General features: G+C 42.1%; 9 protein-coding genes across 9 annotated transcripts; 5 read left to right on the top strand and 4 right to left on the bottom strand.

The window, feature by feature from the left end:
* Positions 1-633: 633 nt before the first annotated feature.
* IL334_005648 (uncharacterized protein) lies at positions 634-1,705 on the top strand (the record flags this gene model as incomplete). The annotated part of the gene is made up of 6 exons (XM_062937357.1): positions 634-786; positions 928-1,062; positions 1,140-1,271; positions 1,369-1,464; positions 1,541-1,559; positions 1,623-1,705. 6 exons carry the CDS (start codon positions 634-636, stop codon positions 1,703-1,705), a joined length of 618 nt encoding a protein of 205 aa, XP_062793408.1.
* Positions 1,706-2,136: 431 nt separating this feature from the next.
* IL334_005649 (uncharacterized protein) lies at positions 2,137-5,016 on the top strand (the record flags this gene model as incomplete). The annotated part of the gene is made up of 12 exons (XM_062937358.1): positions 2,137-2,254; positions 2,330-2,612; positions 2,673-2,774; positions 2,836-3,921; positions 4,012-4,082; positions 4,160-4,198; positions 4,256-4,316; positions 4,373-4,415; positions 4,487-4,554; positions 4,617-4,636; positions 4,706-4,798; positions 4,859-5,016. The coding sequence occupies 12 exons, from the start codon at positions 2,137-2,139 to the stop codon at positions 5,014-5,016; spliced, it is 2,142 nt and encodes a 713-aa protein (XP_062793409.1).
* Positions 5,017-5,266: 250 nt separating this feature from the next.
* On the bottom strand, positions 5,267-7,736 carry IL334_005650 (aspartyl/glutamyl-tRNA(Asn/Gln) amidotransferase, B subunit; the record flags this gene model as incomplete). The annotated part of the gene is made up of 11 exons (XM_062937359.1): positions 5,267-5,699; positions 5,813-6,012; positions 6,105-6,283; positions 6,393-6,504; positions 6,572-6,656; positions 6,739-6,836; positions 6,931-7,028; positions 7,097-7,175; positions 7,232-7,294; positions 7,352-7,428; positions 7,511-7,736. 11 exons carry the CDS (start codon positions 7,734-7,736, stop codon positions 5,267-5,269), a joined length of 1,650 nt encoding a protein of 549 aa, XP_062793410.1.
* A 1,493-nt stretch (positions 7,737-9,229) lies between these two features.
* Positions 9,230-10,759, top strand: IL334_005651 (uncharacterized protein; the record flags this gene model as incomplete). Its single annotated transcript, XM_062937360.1, has 4 exons — positions 9,230-9,596; positions 9,813-10,050; positions 10,141-10,554; positions 10,693-10,759. 4 exons carry the CDS (start codon positions 9,230-9,232, stop codon positions 10,757-10,759), a joined length of 1,086 nt encoding a protein of 361 aa, XP_062793411.1.
* A 670-nt stretch (positions 10,760-11,429) lies between these two features.
* IL334_005652 (uncharacterized protein) lies at positions 11,430-14,452 on the bottom strand (the record flags this gene model as incomplete). Its single annotated transcript, XM_062937361.1, has 3 exons — positions 11,430-11,958; positions 12,026-14,308; positions 14,388-14,452. 3 exons carry the CDS (start codon positions 14,450-14,452, stop codon positions 11,430-11,432), a joined length of 2,877 nt encoding a protein of 958 aa, XP_062793412.1.
* A 1,707-nt stretch (positions 14,453-16,159) lies between these two features.
* Positions 16,160-17,101, top strand: IL334_005653 (uncharacterized protein; the record flags this gene model as incomplete). The annotated part of the gene is made up of 1 exon (XM_062937362.1): positions 16,160-17,101. The coding sequence occupies one exon, from the start codon at positions 16,160-16,162 to the stop codon at positions 17,099-17,101; it is 942 nt and encodes a 313-aa protein (XP_062793413.1).
* Positions 17,102-17,238: 137 nt separating this feature from the next.
* On the bottom strand, positions 17,239-19,469 carry IL334_005654 (uncharacterized protein; the record flags this gene model as incomplete). Its single annotated transcript, XM_062937363.1, has 5 exons — positions 17,239-17,897; positions 17,995-18,189; positions 18,260-18,757; positions 18,868-19,185; positions 19,280-19,469. 5 exons carry the CDS (start codon positions 19,467-19,469, stop codon positions 17,239-17,241), a joined length of 1,860 nt encoding a protein of 619 aa, XP_062793414.1.
* Positions 19,470-19,842: 373 nt separating this feature from the next.
* Positions 19,843-20,510, top strand: IL334_005655 (uncharacterized protein; the record flags this gene model as incomplete). The annotated part of the gene is made up of 2 exons (XM_062937364.1): positions 19,843-20,391; positions 20,463-20,510. The coding sequence occupies 2 exons, from the start codon at positions 19,843-19,845 to the stop codon at positions 20,508-20,510; spliced, it is 597 nt and encodes a 198-aa protein (XP_062793415.1).
* Positions 20,511-20,875: 365 nt separating this feature from the next.
* IL334_005656 (uncharacterized protein) lies at positions 20,876-22,832 on the bottom strand (the record flags this gene model as incomplete). Its single annotated transcript, XM_062937365.1, has 3 exons — positions 20,876-22,111; positions 22,165-22,296; positions 22,353-22,832. 3 exons carry the CDS (start codon positions 22,830-22,832, stop codon positions 20,876-20,878), a joined length of 1,848 nt encoding a protein of 615 aa, XP_062793416.1.
* Between the last annotated feature and the right edge of the window lie 41 nt (positions 22,833-22,873).

Genomic DNA, 22,873 nt, shown 5'->3' on the forward strand with positions numbered 1-22,873 from the left:
TGTTTCACCTTAATCTTACATGTTAATCCAACACAGCATCATCAGACGATTTGACACTACTGGCCTATGCGCCCATCGTCGCTATATTTCTCATCAACATCATCATCCCCCATCAAATTCACCCAAATCGGCCTCACCTTTCATCTTTTCTTCAAGGGAAATCAAGGCAAAGAAGATTACCATCAAAAACATCTTTTCGAAATAGCACAGCTTTCTTGATGACCCCCATCCGAAGAGAATAGAAGTATGTGATAGCAGTCACCCCTTTAATGACGCTTTGGCTTCCAATCGTACACGCTGGAAAGAACGAGCAAGTAGAAAAACATCGTACCAGATCATCACTGATTCGATCTCCCTTCTTTTGATGAAGTGATCATTTCCTTTCATTTCCTAGTCATCTTTCATCCCCACAGCTTTGTTCACATCTTCTCTTCGAGTCGGTATAACGACCTTCTCTGTATTGCATAAATATATATAAAATAGAGATCACTTTCAGTTCTTCGTCTTTCTCTTTAATAACAATTCAATCAGTTCTCTTTATAATAATCAATCAAATATAATAGACCTGGTCGATCAACTTATAGCTTCAATACAAGAGTATCTACTTTTCTTCATTCGCTCACTCATTGCACCATGATCAACCTCATTAATCGCTTCACATTCTTCCTTACTGCCGCACTTGCTTTAATCACTTTTGTGAAATGTGATAATCTGTTCATTGGTTGTGGTGATGAGATTGATTTTGTAGAAATGACATTCACCACACCTTTCAAAAATGTTTGTTATGTGAGTCAAATTCTTGTCATCCTTCTCACCCAGATTGTTGCCGCCCCAATCGGATCTTTCCAGACTCATCCCTCCTTGTTCCAGTGCACGTATGGCGACTTGTTCCTCGATGCTGACGAGATATGATTTTGCTCTTTCTAGACCATGTGTAAAAATTATTCGTACACGTACTATACACACAAAGCCGATCTAGGTCAATGTGTATGTTATATCTATCCTCCTCCCGCAGCGGAATACGTACCAGGTGCTCCGGATGCTTGTGAAGGACAAATGCAAGTGAGTTTGTACAAATATAATTTCCTGGGTTCGGTCCCTCTTGAATCAAGATCTGAGCTGACCTCATCGAATATTAGTACAATCTGATCAAATCCAATTGGGAATTCCTCAAATGTTATCATCCAAAAGATATGTCTGAAACACCTTCGGATTCATTCAAAGCTTGTATGGACGGATGTGCTCCTCATGAAGTCGCTATCGCTAAGCCTGTCAGTGTCTTCTTCCATTAATCTCACTCCTCTCTTTTATCCCGACAATTGGTCGTTATAACCTCGAAGCTGATTTATCGATTCTTGCCTTACCTAGACTGGTATTTTCCCTGGTCAGACAAATTGTATCTGTGCTTCCGAGCACGATCTCAATGGATTGGAAGAAGGCAAGTGTGATTTCAAGATGTATTACGTGAGTCCTTTTCTTCCCGACTGCCCTCCGTCAACGAAGTGAAGAGAGCATTGATAGTGAAATTTCATGTGAATAGGCTTACAAGCATACTCCGAGTAAGTTGCTTCCTTTTCCCGAGTTCATCTGATGTATATTGGGCTGATTCTCATATACCTTAGCTCCTGTCCCAACTTTCAAAAGAGCTTTGAGAGCTTTAGCAGTAGCTCAGAGACAAGCGTTTCGACCTCGAGGTCCGTACTGAAGGAGAATCACTAATTAGGATATTGCTTTGATTCGAAGAAGGACAATTCAGATGTCAGACTGTCGTATAAACATCTCCCGTCTCTCTGTTTTCGCGTTCGTAAATCAGTTTCTGATTTGATTATAATGGGTCTCGGTCATATAATTCTCTTCAAATCATGTTGTATATAGGTTAAAGAAAGCCAGTGGTGGTCGAATTGAACGTAGAATTCAATGCATACGGATCATCCTCATTGTTCTTCTCATCTCCAAGGGTGCATGAAGTGGCGGAATCAAATTCCACAATATAACGCGACTGGTTTTATGTTTCGGGAGAGATAGCTAAAAGCTGGAAGATAAACAAATAAGTTAAGAGGATTCATTTGAGGGTGATATCTCTTGTGACTTTGTTCATATACTGCAGTCGGTAGCCAGCGTTCAAGCACACTAGTCATGGCAAGAGCCATATATCAAGAACGAAGGAGGGTGATTTCAGATTCCTCAGATTCGGAGATAGAAGTCATTGAGAAGACCTCGAGTGGGAGATTGGAAAGTATATCACCTCCTCCAGGTATGTCACTGTTACCGTAACTTACCTCCTTTTCGTCTGGGATTGACGCGTCTGATCGATTTTCGCTTGGCATAGGACCGTCGGTACCACGTCTCACATTCGCCCAAACGCCTCTAAGATCAAGGAACGATACCAACTTCGTACCTACTCCATTGACGGTGAAGAAATTGGATTTCTCAAATGTGAGGATCAAAACGCCTGGAAAGAAATTGGGTGGATTGAGGTTTGTGCAAAGTAAATCGCCTATAAAGGAAACTGCAATACTTCAAGATCAGGTGGATGTACGAGTGATCGAAGGCGGACAAGAGGTAGACGATGATGATCTTGAGGAACAGGATGGTATTGAGGAGCTGGATTTGTAAGCTTCACCATTGTATTGTATTGCACGGAGACTTAGCTTATCATCATCGGATCGTAGGGGACGCTTGACATTGAATGACGAGGAGAATCCAATCGAGGGAATTATATGTATACAAGATGAAGGGGACGAAGAAGACGATGTGGATGGTATGCTTCATACGTGAGTACAATTTCAACCCCATATCGACTCCCGAGACTGACCGAGCTCCAAATGTGTACAGTCGTTCGACACCCTCGTCCAATACAGGCAAACAGCGATCTTCTTCACCCCACTTCGCCATTACATCAGTCGCATCTTCTCCTACACCACTGACTTCAGAGACGCAAGCTGCGTCGCCTATTCTGGTGCTATCTGATGCGGACGCTCAAGTCGCTTCTGGATCTGATTCTGATTCTGATGCAGACTCAGTGGTATGGAATCCAACACCTCGTCGTACGCCAGGAAGACGTAGACTCATCGTATCAGATTCCGAAGATGAGTGTGACGGAGTCCATATTCGTGATTCCCCGACTCAAACCAATACAACCCGTGACTGTAATCTTCATTTCAAATCCCCTATTCAGCCAAAACCAGAATCGAGATCGAAAACATCTACTTCACGTACAACCAAAGGCAAGCCAGCAGCTTTACGATTTATAGAAGATGAAGCTTTCAATCATGTGACCGATGAGGAAGATTATGAAGATGAAGATACGATGGGATCCTTGAGAGATTTCATTGTCGACGACGACGTCGATGATGAAGATGAAGCTGATACCTCTGAAGGAGATGGCTCAGAGGAAGATAGTGGAAGTGAACAAGGAGAGAGAAGTGGTCAGGAAGAGGACAGTGGTAGCGGTAGTGATAGTGATGGTATAGAAGTATTATCATCACCTGGAATCACTAAAAACCCTTCAAAAAGGATTGAAAATCATCATGATGATGATCACGATGACGATGAGAATGGAGGGGTTTTGTATTATTCACCTGCTAAGAAGATACATCGCAACCAATTGCCAGATTTAGATAAATTGATAATCGCTTCATCTGAATCTGAATCTGAATCCGACGATCAATCTGATATTTCAATCACAAGGAAAAAGAAGAAACCCGTTAAACCGAAAGCGTCTAAGGGGAAGGGAAATTCCGAAAAATCATCTTTTTCAACCAAAGCATGGACGGAAGAACGTACTAGAATAGCAAGTTCCATTTTCAAAGATTTGGATGAAAGGGTATTTGAAGGGAAATTGGGATTTAAAGGCGTTGGTGCTAGTGTAATTTGGAATAAGAGGCTATTGACTACAGCAGGTGTAGCTAGATCTAAGAGGTGTGTCTCAGCCTGATGGCTCAGCTATTCGACAGTGTTGCTCGCAGAGAACATGCATAGCTGATTTTTGTCTGGGTGGATGAATATCAGGACTACCAAAAATGGCGAAAGCGTTAAAGATCATTGGATCGAATTGAGTGAAAAAGTCTTGACTGGTGAAAGTGAGTTTGAATAATCTCACCTAAATTATTATATACGTATTTATGGGAGACTAATTGTGCTATATACTGTATCACAGAACAGATCATCAACACTGTAGCTCATGAAATGTGTCATTGTAAGCTACGTTCCATGAGCTTCTCGGACAAACAGCTTACATACATCTATAATGTAGTGGCTACATGGGTTATTAGCAATGAATATCGTAATCCACATGGAAGGATGTTCAAGTCTTGGTAAGTTATTCCGTCAATGAGTTATTTCCACGCTGACTAGTCTGCGTCCACATAAGGGGCCGGAAGGTTATGAAAGCTAGAAAAGACATCGAGGTGACCGTAAGTCTGCTAAATCTAATTTTATACATGTACCGAGTCAAAGAGATCATGTTGAAACTTCTATCAATCAGACCACTCACGCCTATATAATCGAGTACAAATACGAATGGAAATGCTCCACCAATTTCTGTGGAAAAATGTACGTACCTTTATGGACCAAGGTTCCCTAATTGCACTGCTAACAAACCTCAATAATGGTAGATATAAGAGACATTCGAAATGTGAGTAGACATAAACCCTACTGCCAAATACCAAAAAAAATAAGAGGGCTGATTCGAAAGATATTTTAGCTATTGATACAGATAAACATGCGTGTGGATCATGCAAAGGCAAACTCATACCTCTGTTTGAAAGTAGGCAAAAGGTTTCTTCTGCGTTTCAACGTGAGTTAACTTGGTTTCCTCATCACATTGATGATGAGGCTGACACACACTCGAAACTAGTATACCTCAAAGCGAATATGAAATATGCCAAAACAGCTATGCCCGGATCTTCCCATGGTGAAGTGATGCGTGCATTATCTAAGCGATGGAATGAAGGTGATCAGAATGTGGATCATGAGATTTTCTGGAAGAGCGCTTCGGCAGCTGTGGCGACGTGATTGCGTTCATCGTGATTTGCTTTTCTAGCAAATCGGTATGAAGGGCCCGCGGAGACTATGTGCAACAGCGGCGAGATGCTGGGTATGTAAGGCGATATTTGTTAATAAGCTGTAACTGAATTATGTACATCATAAACAATCTATCTGTGTTGTGTAAATAAAATATATACTAATTTACAATGCATTATACAGATATCCATTCGTTGAAACCTTCAGCGTAACATATATTATCTTGGTGCCAGATGCCTTCCTATATTTCGTTCAGTAATTTCACTAGAACATCTTTAACTTTCTTCGCATCAGCAGTCCCTTTACTTAATTTCATGACTTCACCAATTAACCTCATGATAACTTTTTCATTTCCTTTTTTATAATCCGCAACTGATTTAGGTTGATTTGAAATTGCTTTTCTACTTAATTCTTCTAAATCAATCACCGTATCGTCAATCTTCAAACCTGCAGCTTCGAGCGCTTCTTCTAGTGTCGTAAAACTGGGAGTGGATTCCGTGGTAGGTGGAATGGACATCGAAATCAAGTGTTTTATCAATGATTTTCCTGTTGTTCCAGTTATTTTATTGATTTCTACTGCGATGACCAATTCTCGCATTAATTCAGCTGGGATCAATGTCGGTGACCATGTGATACCTGATTTCCCAATTTGACCCAAGAGTTCATGGACGATCCTAAAGGTTCAAGGTATATCAGCTGAGGATCGACACACTTGGGGTTAAAGGAGAAATTGAAGTGTCTGATTCTCCATAACGATTATGCTGAGCCCAATCATTCCATCACTCACCAGTTCATAGCTTTCTTAGCTATTTTCTTATCATCTCCTTTAACGACGTCTTCATAATATTTTATACCCAGGAAATGATATTCATCTAATCCAATCAGAGTTTCGACATCTCTTTTTGATACTCCGTATAAAATCATCAAGCGATCGACTGAATCCCATGGCATCTCAGGTAATTCGTCTTGCAATTTATCTATATATCCCTATGAGACATTGTTTCGGAATCAGCTTCAGAGCCACCAAGAGGGATTTCGAATCATATGGCATGACTGTGTGAAAAATGACTAATGCTTACAGGATCAACTGAGATAGCAGGTAAATTCGAATCTGGCATATAACGATAATCCGTCGCTACTTCTTTAGATCTCAAGGAGAAAGTTTGCAATGTCAATTCATTCAATCCTCTTGTTTCTTGTTTCAATGGTATCGACGGTGATGTAAGATAATGTGAGATATGTCGTTTTTTCTCTGATTCTACATATTATCGAGAAATACAAAGATCAGCTTTTTATCTTATCTCGAAGATTTGTATGACAATGCTGGAAGGAATCGACGAATTAGAGTGACAGCCAGTCGAACTCACCAATAGCAGCTTGTAGGAATCTGACTGAATTGATGTTCTTGATCTCACATCTAGTACCAAACGGTGTACCATGTCGATGTACGGAAACATTGACATCAACTCGTAAATTACCCTATGCAACCTCCATTTCATTAGTATCGACCACGAGACAACTTGGAGATGTAATTCAATTAACTGACCTTCTCCATATCACCATCACCTGAACCCAACCTTCTCAATAAGCCTTGAAGTTTCCTCACAAAAGCTCCCGCTTCTTCTGCTGATCTGTTCAGCCCGATTTGAGATGGTCTTAGCAAATTCACTTGAAAACATTTAGATTGATCGAAGATGGGAATGCTGCACTTACCGCATATCTGGTTCAGTAACAATCTCCATTAAACCAGTTCCTGCTCTATTCAGATCAACCAGAACGTTCTCTCCAACAGTTTGACTTTTAGCTGTATCCTAATAATGCAAATGAGGATTAGCGGATTCGACTTAATATCGTTTGGGGCATCAACCACTAGAGGTACTGGATTTATCATCCAGGCGAACATACCTGCTCGATTTGTAGCTGATGTATCCCAACATCAAAGGATCTCTTCACGTTGTTATCCCCTTTTATGATTGGTAATTTCCCATTCCTTGCTAATGGGTCTATATAGAAGAAATACATGTCAGCTTGAATACTTCGCTCAAAAAGTGGGCGGATCAACATAGCTCACTGTAATGTTGTGTGATTTGGTATGAAGCTGGTATATCATGATAGAAATAATGTTTCCTGTCAAAAGTAGATCTTGGATTCTACAATGTAACCACTTCAGCTAATGGAGACTGTTTTTACGAAGGTATCAACTGACTACTTGACATTTCAGTGCTAGAGCCGTGATGAGCGATAGCCTAACAGCATGTAGGTCCAAGACCTATTTATCTTATCATCAGGATCGCATATTCTCTATTCAAAGCATGCATGAACATACAGGTAATGTTCCAGGAAAAGCAGAATCGTGTAAATTGACATTCGTATTTGGAGTCTCACCATAAGAAGTAGAAGCGGCTATATCATCGTTCTACCTATATCAGTCTCGGAGACCTTTTGATCTCTGGGGTGATGATGATGTCAACAGGTTCTGACATACTTGAGAATAATTTTCTGCCAGTTTTCAATTGAGCATGAATTTCTAATCCTACAACTGTTTCCCAACCCTTCTCTTCTCCTTCTCCTTCTCCTTCTCCTTCTTCTTCTTCTTCACGATGTCCTAGAGTAGCTTTACTGGAAGACGCATAACATCTGACATTGCATTTGGGAGAGATGATCCCATTGATAATCGGTCTTGTAAGACCCCATCGAGGTAGGATAATCATCTAAGGCATGTGTTTTTGAACTATGACTATGATCATGTATTTATGAAAGCAACTCGCAACTTTTGTTCAACTTTTATCTTTCGGGATAAAAACAATTGAACCACGTGGTACCGCTCACTCCCACGTGGTAACGCGTGCGCCAGATATCCCACGTCATCATTTTTAGGAACGGATTATCTGGTGCAGGGTGAAACCGGAAAATTGGCAAGCTAAACAACCGGTCTCACTTTCTGATAAATCTCCTTCTAACCTTTCAAGCCGAAGAATCCCGTCAGTTTGGGGGGTTTGTTTTATGCGAGGTATGCGATCTTCTTCGACGAACAGACGATAGACTGTACGAGTAGGTCGGTGAAGCAAACGGGGACACGATGAAAGCATGAGTATGTCACGAGACGAACATCGTTCCTGTGCTCGGTAATAGCAATAGCATCGTCAACGTTATCGCCAAGCCTCTGAACCTGAAAGAGTATCGAGGGGGTGTTCGTCCTATGGGAGAGGGCGGGTGATGTGATGGACGGTCCGATATCGGATTAGATCGACGAAATACGGTTAAGCAACTGCCGCATCCCCTTCTATTATTCCGTTTGTAGGTGAACAGGAAAAATAGATGTTCAGAAAAGAAATCAGGAGAGATTGCCCGTTGTTCGTTGAGATCCGGTTAAGAAAATTATAGGAAATAAATTCGATTCGGTCCGAAAAGGTTAAATAGTAGACGTTCAGTCGAATCCCTGAAGGAAACAAATTCAGCATATTCGCCTCGTCCATTCTAGAAGGAACAACAGGGGACGACATGGGTGGAAAGAACGCATCTCGACGCCATCTCTTAGGGTACTTCTGATGTGGTGAGGGGTTTAGGAAATACAAATGATCGTGAAAATGACAGATAACCAATTTCGTGCTTGTTGTATTATCAGAGAAGATCGAATACCGTTTTGGAATATCGAAAAAACCATTTTTTCGTCCTGCTAGTCTCGATTGAACGCAGTACATTGAGCATGCATCTCAGTTCTTCTTTCTCTTCTTTTTTCAGCTGACCTTTTCTCCTTCTTTATCTCAAACGTGCATACATCATCATTTTCGCACTCCACCAATATATCCAAACTGGCAAGAGAAAGCGCTAGCACTATTGAAATTTTCCCACGCCCCCTCCCTTGGAAACACTTTGCTGAGTAGCCGGCCGAAGTCGTTTGTTCTCCTCCTGTTTACGAGAAACATAAGGAAATTTAAGAAAGAGATTATTATTATTCTATACGGTTAATAAGAAAAGTGGATTTTTTACGATTATCCCCATCATGATGACCAGTACCGGTTCAATCATCCGTTCACTCCCGGTCACTTCTCTCATCAGACATAATCCTATACCTATATCTACATCTATATCAACTCGATCCATTCATACTTTCCTCTCTTCTCCTTCAATAACACATACATACAATCACAATCACAACAACAGCTATAACCATAAAAGATACTTCAGTAATACATCGAAAACAATGGCTACTTTACAAGGATTTACTATTCCTCAAACTCAAACTGCAGCAGTAGTACCAGCTATTGGAGCAGATCTTGAGATCCGACCTTCTCATCCGGTCAAACAAGCCAAGGATCTCAAACCTGGAGAATGTCTAGTACATATTTCTCATACAGGTGTCTGTCACACCGATTTACACGCTAAACAAGGTGATTGGCCCGTTAAACCTATGAACCCTTTGATCGGTGGACATGAAGGTGTCGGAATCATCGTTGCCATAGGTGATAATACTCCAAACTCTCCTGTCAAATTAGGTGATAGAGTAGGCATCAAATGGATGGCAGATTCTTGTCTCAATTGTGAATTCTGTCGAAGAGGTTTCGAGATGAGTGAGTACAAACCAATTCCAAACATTCCTTACTTGAGTCCCTATATGCATATCTCTCTTTCCGTTTCGTTATTTTGTCTTAATTTAAAAAACAAGCTTATTACCCCGCGTCTTTTCCTTTTCCTGTACCGCGGACAATATTATCACTCAATTACCACATACCTTAACGTAAACAATTGCTAATCGTAATTCACTTTCAATTCAATCTCCTTTATAGATTGTCCAAACGTTAAATTATCCGGTTATACCGTCGATGGTACATTCTCCGAATACGTGGTATCATACACCAACCACGTCACACCCATCCCCAAAGAGCTTGATTCAGCTGGTGCTGCTTCAATTCTTTGTGCAGGTGTAACCACCTACAAAGGATTGAAAGTCTCCAATACCAAAGTAGGTGATTGGGTTGCCCTTCCTGGTGCGGGAGGTGGTTTAGGTCATTTAGCCGTTCAATAGTAAGTAAACTTCGCATCCCCCTCATCTTGAAACAAGCAAGTAGTTGAACCTCTCGGCTGACATCAGATTGTTCTTTCTATTGATGATAGTGCCAAAGCAGCTGGACTTAAAGTACTTGCCATTGATACCGGAGCAGCCAAAGAGAAAATGGTTAAAGAACTTGGTGCAGACGCATGGGTTGATTTCAAGACTTCAAAAGATATCGTCGCAGATATCAAAGCCGCTACCGATGGTCTTGGACCTCACGCAGCATTAGTCACTGCAGCTCATAAATCAGGTTATACACAAGCTATTCAATACCTCAGAGAAGGTGGTACTTTAGTCTGTGTAGGTATGCCAGATGCTGAAATGGGTGCGAACCCATTCTGGACCGTTTTTAAATCTATTAGAATTCAAGGTTCTTATGTCGGTACCAGACAAGACGCAGTCGAAGCTTTAGATATCGCTGCTGCAGGTCACGTCAAAGTCATCTTTGAACAAAAAGAACTCAAAGATCTCAAAGAGTGAGTAGAGTTTTATCTTCACGGGTATCAGTATCGCTTGAGCAATCCATCCCCTACTCGACGTTCATCACGTACCTTTCGTTCTCTTCACCCTCACATTCAGGAGTACCACTTGCTAACCCATTACTCCCCAATCAGCGTCTACGAAGACCTTGAAGCTGGTAAAATCGCCGGTCGAATCGTCCTTGAAGTGTCCAAAGAGTAGATTATCTCTACTTCACGTCCGTTGAGCATGTGACAACAAAAATGATTCGATACAAAGTAGAGTTTTGGGAACGAACGAAAAAGGGCAGTTGTAAATATGATGGGTTTCAATCAGTAGTTTTGATTTGATATGTAAATGAATGCAAATACAAATGTTAAAGGAGAATGAAGAATGTCGCAAAGTATATTCGATATTTTATATGTGAATATGAACCAAGGGGGGACTTGTTAGTCAATGCGCAGTCTCCCTGGTCGACGAGAGATATTGTTGTGGGAATTTATACCGGACAGGTACTCTTATGTCATGTGCAATCATACTGAGTGTAACTGACTGACTGACAACATCGTATTTGTATGGAGCCGTTGAGGCATACTGCATTTTTACACTATCTCTATCTACGTCTGTATATATGCGCGAGAGAGAGAGAGAGAAAAGGGAATGACTATGTAACGTGACGGTAATGAAAATGAATATGATGCAGTTGTTGTTTATAATGATTGTTGAAATACCAAAAACAGAAAGAAAAAAGAAATCCTAAAATCCAAAGGGTATATATTGCTCTATGCTAATCCGTCCCACTCTACCTTACTTGTTTCCTTTCCTACTCCATCCTACTCTATTCTATTCTATATATCCTATCCTATCCTATCCATAATTTCTAAAGCCAAACCTAGAATAAACCTTCGATATCACCAGTATCGGGATTGAGGTCGATGTCGTAGAAACCGGGTCTCGTGGTCAATCCTGGCATGGTTGACATATCACCGACTAACGGATACACGAATGAAGCACCTGCACTTAATTTGACATTTCTAATTGGCAAGGTGAAACCTGTTGGTACACCTTTTTTGCTTGGATCATCAGATAACGAGAGGGCGGTCTTAGCCATACAGATAGGTAATCCACCATAACCTTGTCTTTCGTATCGTTGGATCTCTTCTTCAGCTTCTGGGGAAAGTTGAATACCGTCTGCACCATACATTTCTTTAGCGATAATTTCAATTTTATCTTTGAGGGGTTGGTTAAGGTCATAGAGGAATTTAAACGTTGATGGTTCAGAGCAAGCATCAATAACTGCTTTAGCGAGTTCCACGGCTCCTTCACCACCCTTTGCCCAATGGTTAGCAGGTACAGCGTAATCTGCTCCTGCACCAAGAGCGAATTTTTGTACTAAAGCCATCTCAGCTTCGGTGTCGTTGCTAAATAACACATGAGAAGGTCAGTGAGAGTTCGTTTGTCATGTGTTAACCATAATTCGAAACTCACGTGAATTGATTGATGGCAACAACCACTTTCAAACCGAATTTCTTGGCATTCTCAATATGTTTGCCCAAGTTTGCACAACCTTTCTCCAATAACTCCAAGTTCTCTTGAGTATAGACGGCATCAAGGGGTTTACCAGGTGTAACAGCTGGACCACCACCGTGCATCTTAAGAGCTCGAATAGTCGCTACAAGAACGACTGCGTTGGGTGAAAGACCTGAAACTCTAGTTTTGATGTTACAGAATTTCTCCATACCGATATCAGCACCGAAACCGGCTTCAGTAATAACGTAACCATTTCTTGATTCATCATCTCCCTTTTCGATACCGGCGAGTTTGAGTGCGATTCTATCGGCGATGATAGAGGAGTTACCATGAGCGATGTTGGCGAAGGGACCAGCATGAACGAAGACTGGTGTACCTTCTAATGTTTGCATGATGGTGGGTTTGATAGCATCTTTCATGAGAACAGCCATGGCACCTGCACACCCGATATCTTCAGCGGTAATGGGTTCACCAGCTTTGCTGGATGCCACTACCATTCGACCGAGCCTTGCACGCATATCGGCTAAATCTTTGGATAAAGCGAGGACGGCCATACATTCAGAAGCGACTGCAATGTCGAAAGCGGTCTTTCGCTCGAGACCTTTTTCAGTTGGAGCTTGACCGACAGTGATCTGTCGAAGGTATCGATCGTTGGTGTCGAGAACACGGTTCCAGGTGAGTGTAGCAACGTCAATATCGAGACGAGCAAATTTAGCAGCTTCTTCTTCGGTCAGTTCGCTGGGGTCGGTCTTGTTGATACCGAGTTTGTGGAGACGAGCAATCATAGGTTTTGAGAATGTTCTAACACCTTTCTTGGGGGGACAAAGTCGGTTGAAGAGACCCTTGTCAGTTTGTGTAGCTTCGTGGAACATTCTAGCGTCGATAGCAGCGGCGAGCAAGTTGTTGGCAGCTGTGACGGCGTGGATGTCACCGGTTAAATGAAGATTGAACTCTGTCATAGGGATAACTTGGGAATAACCACCACCGGCAGCACCACCTTTGACACCGAAGGTAGGACCTTGAGAAGGTTGTCGGACACAAGCAATGGCGGTCTTTTGAAGATGGGCACCGAGAGCTTGAGCGAGACCGATAGTGGTGGTTGATTTACCTTCACCGAGGGGTGTAGGGGTAATACCAGCAACGACAATGTATTTACCATCAAGTCGATCCTTGAGTCTGTTAAGTACACTAAGCTCGATCTTGGCTTTGTATCGACCGTAAGATTCGACTTCATCGGCGTGGACACCGATCTCTTCAGCGATAAGAGCGACGGGTTTGGGAGTTTGAGCGACGGCAATTTCGATATCTGAAGGGACTTTCTCTTTGAGTTCAAGGGGGAGAGGAGTGAGTTTCTTTGCTCGTTGAGATTCGAAAGCTCGTTTGGCAGCTTGGAAAGTATTGTTCATGAGCATAGCGACGGTCATTGGACCAACACCTCCGGGAACAGGGGTGATGTAAGAAGCGACTTTGGAGGCGGATTCAAAGTGAACATCACCGACCAATCGTTGACCTGATTTCTTGGTAGAATCGGGAATGTAGTTTGTACCAACGTCAATGACGATAGCACCAGGTTTGAGCCAATCACCTTTGACGAATTCAGCTTGACCGATGGCAGCTACGACTACATCTGCGGTAGAAACGATTTGTTCGAGGTTTTTAGTTCGAGAATGACATTGAGTGACTGTAGCATCCTTCTTTCTAAGTAAAGCACAGACTGGAGTACCGACGATATCTGATCTTCCAAGAACGACGACGTTTGATCCTTTCAAATCGAAACCGGTTGATTCAATGAGTTTGATCGCTCCAGCAGGGGTACAGGGTGTGAAGTAAGGTTCTCCGATTCTTGATGAGAGAAGACCGATGTTTTCAGGGTGAAATCCATCAACATCTTTCTTTACACTGACCGAGTCGACAACTGCCTTCTCCTCGGTCTTACCAGCACCTTCGAGGGGGAGCTGTACGAGAATACCAGAGACTTTCTCATCTTGATTGGCTTTTTCAACAGCTTCTAACAATTTCTTGGTACCGGTACCGGCGGTAGCACCTGATTCTGAATCGGATTGAATTTGGATGTGTTCAACAGTCATACCACTTTCTTCGGCTGCCTTGAGTTTCATTCGGATATAAGTGGATGAAGCGGGGCTCGAACCGAGTTGGAAGATGACGAGGTGAGGAGCATGGAAGGTGGGGTTGGTCGATTGGAGGGATGAGATGGATTGAGAGATGGATTGTCGTATCTCTCTGATTGTACGGTACCAGTCGTGTAAGTTAACGATCTGTAATAGGCTAATATAGAGTAAAAAAGGTGAAAGGTACTCACTTGGCAATGGCGGTGCCATCGATGATTTTAGCTTTTCCAGCTTCGCCCATTTCTACGTCTGACATCTTTGCTTTATTTAATCTGGAAGATAACGAAAAGTGTCTAGATTGAATGGGAAGATGACTTGACGTGGATGAAAATCTGGAACTGGATATGGGATTGATTTTTATTGAATTGGCTAAAGCGAGTTTACCAACTATCAGAGAAGAAGAAGAAGAAGAAGAGGGAAAAGAAGAATTGACTGAAGGTCTTGATCGTAAATGACCGATTGACCGAGCGATTCTCATTGAGGTTTGATTATGAAAATCAAGCACAAGGCTTTTTTTTGTCTGTACAAAGAAAAGGAAAAAGAAAGAAAAGAAGGGGGAAAAAGTAAAAAAAGGAATTCAGCTGTCTACAGTAGTAGTAGGGATGTCCGGGATGGGCTGTGGGATCCAGGTGTCTGGTACGAGTCAGTCGATTGGCTTTCGGCGCTATCGATGGTCCGTTATGGAAATGATTTCTTCTTTTCTACCTTATCGTGATATTGGGGGGAGGGGGATGGTGAATTACTACTCGTATGGTGAAAAGAGTCGTCCCGATTGGAAAAGAATGGAAAATTATTGGAAAAACAGGAACAGGTCCGTGCGCAGGATTGAAAAAAGTTGGAAAATACAAAGGGCGGAATGGACCGCTTCCACAGCCATTTCTTTTGATTTTCTTGATCCTTCTGCTCAGGAACATCAAGTGTTGGAAAATAACTCGAGTAAATGTATTTCCAACAGGAATGGACTGGGGCTAAATACTAATGGGACCAACAGCATCGAAGACTTGCGATGACAGTAGTTGAGAAGTGCAATACGATATCATTGGAGAAGATATCAGTACTGATCAGCATGGAACACTATATGGACACATTTGCGTACAAGCATGCACACATTGCGGGATGGATATAGCTCACTCAGGTCCCTACGCGCGTTTGATCAGCGTCGCGCATACGAGTGAGGTAAAGACAGATAGGTGACAGTGACGAAGGATCAGAGCGAAAGGAAGCTTGATAACCAAGTCAGCCCGATACCGGTCCTCGTTTTCTGGATCTGGGTATCGAATATGAACACATCACTGGTGTTTGTGATTATGACAGTAATATTCCAACCAGGAGCAGCTGTACTCGATCTTGTTCGTTCAATCCACGCGATAAGTGAGCTTCTTTTGTTTTGACTCTTTGGCATTGACTTGTATTTGACTCCTCCGCTACTCATACTTTCCTTTTTGTGAGAAACAGTCATGAGTCAAAAGATCCCGAAATGATTCAGAGCCTCCTGCGTACGGTCTAAATTCTCGTACCTACATGATCCTTTCATCCTTTCCCACAACGGATCAGATTACAGCCAGACGTCAAACGGAGATTAGATAGCACCAAGTCGGCGATTGAATCTGAATTTTATATCGTTTCAAGCTATCTTATCGATTGATATCTCTTAACACTCTTGCTCGGATATCGTGTATCTACACTGGCTTATCTCTTAGCCTCGTATGATCGGAGTGTGAGATGTCGTCAGACTCAAAGCCACAAGAAAGATAAGGACATTTAGAGAATTATGTATATAAGCTGTTACCGGGGTCCAAGTTCTCATGTGATTCTCTTTCATCATCATCTCTTCTTCCGAGTCTGCGGAATTTCATCCTCGCCGCTGAATTGCTCTCGTGCTCTCATCCACAATCTGTATTCATTTCATCGCCTTGATACTACCAATTTAAGTCCACTTATCACTTACTCAAACCCTTTGAAAATGTCTGTGCCTTTCACAAGACTACTTTCCAAAGTTAGATCACCTCGACCTTCTCTTCCTGGCGTAACAAGTACATCTGGAGCCTTGACTCGTATCGGTCACGATGCTTCTGCTGGTGATCCCACATGTTTCGCATCGAAAGTACGTGATTCCCGTGGAAGACAATACCTCTTATACACCCAGCGAAACAAAGAACTCAAATTCGATCCCGTTTCTCGAACCTTTACCAACGAAAAACGTACTTCTTCAATGACCAGATCATCTTACGAAACGACTATTCCAGTATTTGGAGGTGGAGAGAAATCCAATACATTCAGATTGAATAAACCGATTTCAATCGAAAATGGAACGATCTTACCCCTTCATCCTACACTTATCCCTTCATCATCAGCTTCTTCTTTGACACCGATTTCGAGAGATCTGTCTGTCGAAAGATCGAGTGTCCTAGATGCTATCAAGAATTCACATTCTCAGATTTGTCTAGGAGTGAATATATTCATTCCTAAAGCTAAAGGCCATCATCAACCATCTGTTCAATGTGAAAGCGACAGTGCAGGAATAACAATACCTGGTGCCGAGATTAGGACTCTGTATACTTTACCTGATACCATTGTCAATGCCAACACCAATGCCAATACCGATACCATCACGCATTCAAAAACAGCAGGCAATGGTTTCGCTAAAGTAGTTGATGGAAGTGACAGTGAAACTCAACTACAATGGTATGACCCTTCGAGATTGCATCAAGACAACGAAATTTGGCAAGGCGATGGGGTCATCAGCCAGCTCACTGAAAAGCCCAATGCCGATTCAGCAAATGATGGTGTAGACACCCCTTCCTCTACCGCCACGAAGAACGACGACCACCCTACTACTGAAAGTAAGAGTTTCTCCGAGGACGATGACGAAACTATCAGTACGAATTTGGCGAAGATTGCGTGACAGTCGCCTGATATGTAAGGCGATGATGACGGATCTCTCCCCTTATGCTATACGAGTATGTCAGTATGCAGTATTTCATGTGACGGACAAAAGGGCACCACGATTACATGCATTGTGTTTCTGACGTATGATCGTAATCATGTGACCGCATCTCCATTCACCAGATTACTTTGTTCTATCGTCACCTTCGATAGATCTTTCTCTCCTGATTCGTGTACTACCTCGTAGCCCCCGACTATACTCGTATCTGCCCCTACCGAGACTTTGTTATCTTTCGTTTCTCCATGCATCAAGCTTGACGTGCCGCTCTCTCCCTTCATTATTGGTACTTCCACCCAGCCCCATTTCCTAGTTAATGCACCTTGCATCAAACCAAAGAAAACGGCCATGACTGTTGAACTCATAATGATGACATTATAAGGCATGGAGAAATCCGGTGTCGGTACATCCAACAGTAACCTATTGGTATAGATTCTTCTCCTTCCTGTTTTCCTGGCATCATTACCTTTCCTCGATACATCTGGACCCGCCACAGACGAATCTCGTCTTTCGGATTCAAGTTCAGGATCGTGTCTGGATTCAGGTATAGTATCTAATAAAGTCAATATACCGGATGGAAGCTCAATACCTCTTTCTGCATCAGGACGATGTTCTGTGTATCTTAAAGTCAATTTCGAGAATGGTATTTTCAGAATCAATTTTGATTTCGGTGGTATGATAACATTGAAGTGAATGGTAGAGGTTGATATCTTAGGTGGCAAAGATGGATTATATGATATGCTCTCTATCAATTCGGCTGAGAACGCCACACATGGTATTGTTTTATGATCATCAGCTTTTAGCTTTTCAAGACCACACAGGGGATTTGCAGTGTAAGAGTGGACTCAACTTACGCCTTTTTTCACCTTGGACTGTCAATTCGACTTCGCTCATCCAACCTTTGACCCACCAAGGCCAAAGCTCTGAGTAAACAGCTTTTCGTTCGATATCCTCGTTATTGTTGATGGTAATTTGAAATGTACCGTCCGAGGCTAATTTATCGATCACAGTCCTTGTGATTGTGATTGGTGGAGGAGGTATATGTCGTGCTAAGGCCAGAGGGATGATCAGCTCGATGACTGCAGTATAATATTGTCATCTGACTTGATCGGTGCTTACGATAATCGAATTTTTCTTCATCCCAATTGATATTTATGTCTCCCCCTATTAGGTCTTGATCTAACAAATCCCATTCTACTATATCCCTCAATTTACCATCTATCCAATCTGTTTTCTCCTTTCCCGATGGATGTACTGTGATAGCAGTCGAATCATCTTTGATTAATCTTAATATCGATTGTTGTGTTTCAGGAAATGCCTTTGGTATTTTCTTCTTGAATATGCCTTCTATTGAGAAATCTCTTTTCCTATTGCCTTTGTTATCTACAAGGTCAATTATACCTTCCCACCAACCTCTCCACACACCGTCGTTTGAAGAAGTGGGCATCAATACTTCTATCCCTTCAGATTGTGATGCCCAGGTAAATATGATTCCAGGTTGAGCGAGGAGACTGGATATGCCAGAAAGTCCTTTGGAAGGTAAAAGGGATAAGAAAGGAGTAAGGTTTTCAGTACATAGGTGCGATTCAGGATGTGAAAGTAGGAAATGTGTCGTATCTAACCATTGGATTAGGAATAGATTAGAATCAGCTCAGTGATATATGTGAACGCAAATCCGACGGAATAGTCTATGATGAAGTAGTGGATGAGTTCGGGATATAACTCACTTGACGTCCGTCGTTTCTCAGGATATATATTACCAAAAGTCCTCACATTCTCACCACTATCACCTGGACCCAAACCAGCACAGAACAAACCTCCTAAAGCATGTGTAACGGCACTCCATCTATCTTCGACATCATCACCATCTTTCAACCAGCCCCTTATTTCCCCACCACCACCAGACGACTCATAGTGTAATGGTCCAGAAGAGGATGATCTCTGTTGATCCCATCCTGATGTAAACGAAATCGTTAATTCAGATACATTGTTCCGTTCTAAGGGTAGTATGAGTGATGGTGGCGTTAACGAGTGATGTGATTGAGCTACGTTAGAGCACAGTCAGAAGGATTACAAGTACATGATTGTTGTACTGAGTGTCCGATATGATTGTCCGATATGATCGATGTGGAGACTCACAGGTACTCGATAAAACTCTTGGAGAAGAGAATTCGGTTTCAAACTGAAATAGCACAGACATCCTTCCATCAGGTAGTGGATGAAGCGTCAAGGATTCGTAAAACGCATCGTCAGGATGATGTCTCGATGCCTTTGACGCAGCAGCGTAAATTGGCGCCAAGAGCAGTAGACTTAGTGAGCTGAGCAGCATGTTTTTTGCTCTTTATATGCATGCATGAGTAGAGTTGAGAGAACAATGTTCACTTTAATGAAAAGGCAGACACGTCAATACAGCCTGAAGGTGGTTGTCCTCCACTCTCCTGTCCATGTACCATGATTATTTTATTGGAATGTATTTTTCATATTTTATCCCAAGAAGTTGGAGGTGTTGGTTTCTGTTTCGAGTTTGATACCCCATCTTCATCGTTTGAAATGCTTTACTCGCTCGACATTAAGTGTGCAGAAGAATCAGAGCAAAGATCATCAATCTACAACCAAGTTGAGACACTACCAATCACTTGGGTCCACTCACCAAACTCGTCTCAATAGGACGCAAAAGAGGAAAAACAGTCCCAATTCGCACAATGTCGATACTTTTCCGGTCATCTCTACGAGCAGCGTCATCTTCTTCATCGCGACTTTTACCAATTTCATACACTTCATCAATACGATACAATTCGACAATCCCCACATCCAATCAAGAACAAAGTTCAAACGCACCTTCATCATCTGCATTATTTCCTACCCCTTCTTCTCCCAATCGAAATGCAAACTCCAAAGTCAACACAAACAATTCATCGTCATCGTCATCGTCATCATCTTCTTCTTCTCAAGAAGCATTCAAGAAATTGAAGTTCGACGCTATATCGACACCTTCTTCATCAGATCCTGAAAGTTGGTGGAGAACTTTATCCAATAAAAATCAAGGTGGTTTTCCAACGTTCACTTCTACAGGCAGATCAATAATGGTTCCAAAAGGTGGTGAATTTTTATCTTCCTATAAACGATTACAAGGTCTGTTGAGAAATAGTAATTTGAAGAAAGAATTGAGAATAGCAGAATTTCATGAGAAAGGTAGTGTTAAAAGAAGAAGATTGATTTCCGAAAGACATAGAAGAAGATTTAGAGAAATGGTAAGCCTCACTTTCTTTGTTCTCTACCAAGCCCCCAAAGAGAAGCTCTGCTGATTCTCGATGTCACATAGGTTCGAACAAAGGTCCAACAGGTAATCTCCATGCGCAATAGAGGATAGAATGTGATGCAGGATATGTCACAGTTATCCAAATATCATATCATGCATCTCAATGACTTCTCCGCATCTTTGCATCGTATCATGACCGTGCGCAAACTTTCTATGAGGCAAGCGACAATCACGTTAAGGAACGATACTATGCATACACACCTCTGCAAATGACTATGATAAAATGGTACTCTACAACATGCACTGCGAATATACAACTATAAGCAAGATATCTCCAAGATACGATGATGTTGCACAACATTTGATATGAGATGGATAGATTTATTTGTCAGTCTAATTTCCACAACTTGAACTAGGTAAGGGTTGAAAGTCTGCAAGGTGTTGTTCTGCTTCACCATTCCAGCCATTTAATCGCCTTACTCATCTCTCAACTTGATTCTATCCGATCTTTGATCACCTCTTTTTTCAGTTCTTCTCCTTTTATCAGCTTCATAAGCTGAGAAAGTTTCTTCGGCATCTTCACTTATCCTCCATGTATCAGTTGGTAAACCGTGTCTTTTCAACTCGTCTTTCCAAAGTGGTAATGTAGGTTCCCATAGGGGATGTACGTTTGTTGGATCTACAGGACATGCCCAGACGTTTCGATCTACTTCTCCGTGGACCGAAGGGTTTTCAGATCCTGTTGACATGGCCGGGGAGATGTCGATAAATGATAATATATCGGGATATCTTTCACAATATTCACGTAAGAGAGTATTGTACCGATTAGTCATTTGAACTCGTATAGGTAATGTACATAAAGGCGGATCGTTATTCAGTAGGACCGATATTGGTGTTTTACTCGAATCTTTCTCCTTACGTGAGGTTGAAGAGTGAATGGAAGATGCCATAGTCGATATTGAATTGGCTGTTCTTTGAGAGTCAAATAGAGCGGAGGCAGAGGATGCAGATGCAGATGAAGAAGATGATATTGGTGAATTGGGAGTTCTGTTATCCGATACAGACAAAGTTGATAAACCAACTTCCAGTTCGTCTTGATCCAGATTGGCGTTCGTAGACTTAGGTGAACCGTTTTTAGCCCAAGGGGTCTTCGATCCAGTTCCAGTTCCATTTGCATTATCCTCCAGAGTCACGTTAGGAGCTGGGGTCGATGAAGCTCTTTCGAAAGCTCTTTGAGCCTTTGAATGATCTTCTTCTAATCTCTCAACGTATTTTTCAGGTATACGAGGTAATAATTCGTCTTCCACCAAAGGAGGTAAAGCAGCTGCGATGAGTACTTTTGATGGTGGGGTTTTACGTCTTACCGAATCAGAGGTAGGAATTGAATCCTCCTTTGCTCCGGAGATTCTTTTCCCAATGGGTCCATTTATGATATCCCTTTCTAGCCATGCTGTGTATGCTTTCACTACATTCTCGACAAACAATTCTGGTCCTAACGCAGGTCCAGTCGCTGAGGTCTCAGTCGCTGTGGCAAGTACATTTGAGGGTCTACGGGTATGGTGATGAGGATCTGAAGGAATGATATCTGTGTCTTGATCCTCTTCGTCATCTGTGATAGCTGATGAGGATTGGGAAGGGGAAGATGAAGGAAAGGAGAGGGGAGTGAGAGGTTTATTGGCGAGTTGCCAAAGGTAATTGATTTGTAAGTCGACCTATTCATCACAGTGAGCTAAGTGCTTCATTCCAGAAGAACAGTCCAGCTTACATTGCCAAATACCAACATAATCCATCTTCCGGCTGATGGCATATAAGCATAAGGCGGAGGAGCCAAGAGATTATTCATGAGGGGAACGAGATCCCTGGAGACTTGTTTAATAGAATTTGGATTATTCAAACCCTAATCGGATTTGTTTCGTCAGCTAAATACACTTCAACAAGATGAACATAGCTTACCTTCGCAGAAGATCCTTTGAAGGTTTGTACCCTAACGCTGTCTTCTCTAAATAACTTAAATGGTCCAACGAAACTATCTCCGTATACATATAGCGATGGACTTGAAGAATAACCTGAAGATCCGCCATTCGATGATACTGATGGTTTCTGTCTATGACCAAGTCCGAGACCGTTTGTGGTTGTGTTTCCGCTCCCTGATGGGAACGCATTACCGTATCCAGTGGAACGTGGGGATTGGGTGTTACTGTAATGTGCTCTACCAGGATGTGAAGATGAAGAAGGGGAAGAAGTTGACCACGGTGTACGCGATTGGGATCTACTTGAATTCGGGGCGGAGGAATGTGATCTTGAAGAAGGGGTGGCTGGAACATCGTATCTTGATGAGGAAGAAGAAGAAGAAGCAGCGGGAGTTGATATAGGTCTATTTCGTAAATGAGGAGGGACATATGCTCCCTTTGAAGGAGGTATAGTGGATGTCATGATTTCGGATGATCTTATCTCATGTACGGATTTGTGCTGGT

Source organism: Kwoniella shivajii, chromosome 7, assembly GCF_035658355.1.
Source record: "Kwoniella shivajii chromosome 7, complete sequence".
In the NCBI taxonomy this organism is placed as follows: domain Eukaryota; kingdom Fungi; phylum Basidiomycota; class Tremellomycetes; order Tremellales; family Cryptococcaceae; genus Kwoniella; species Kwoniella shivajii.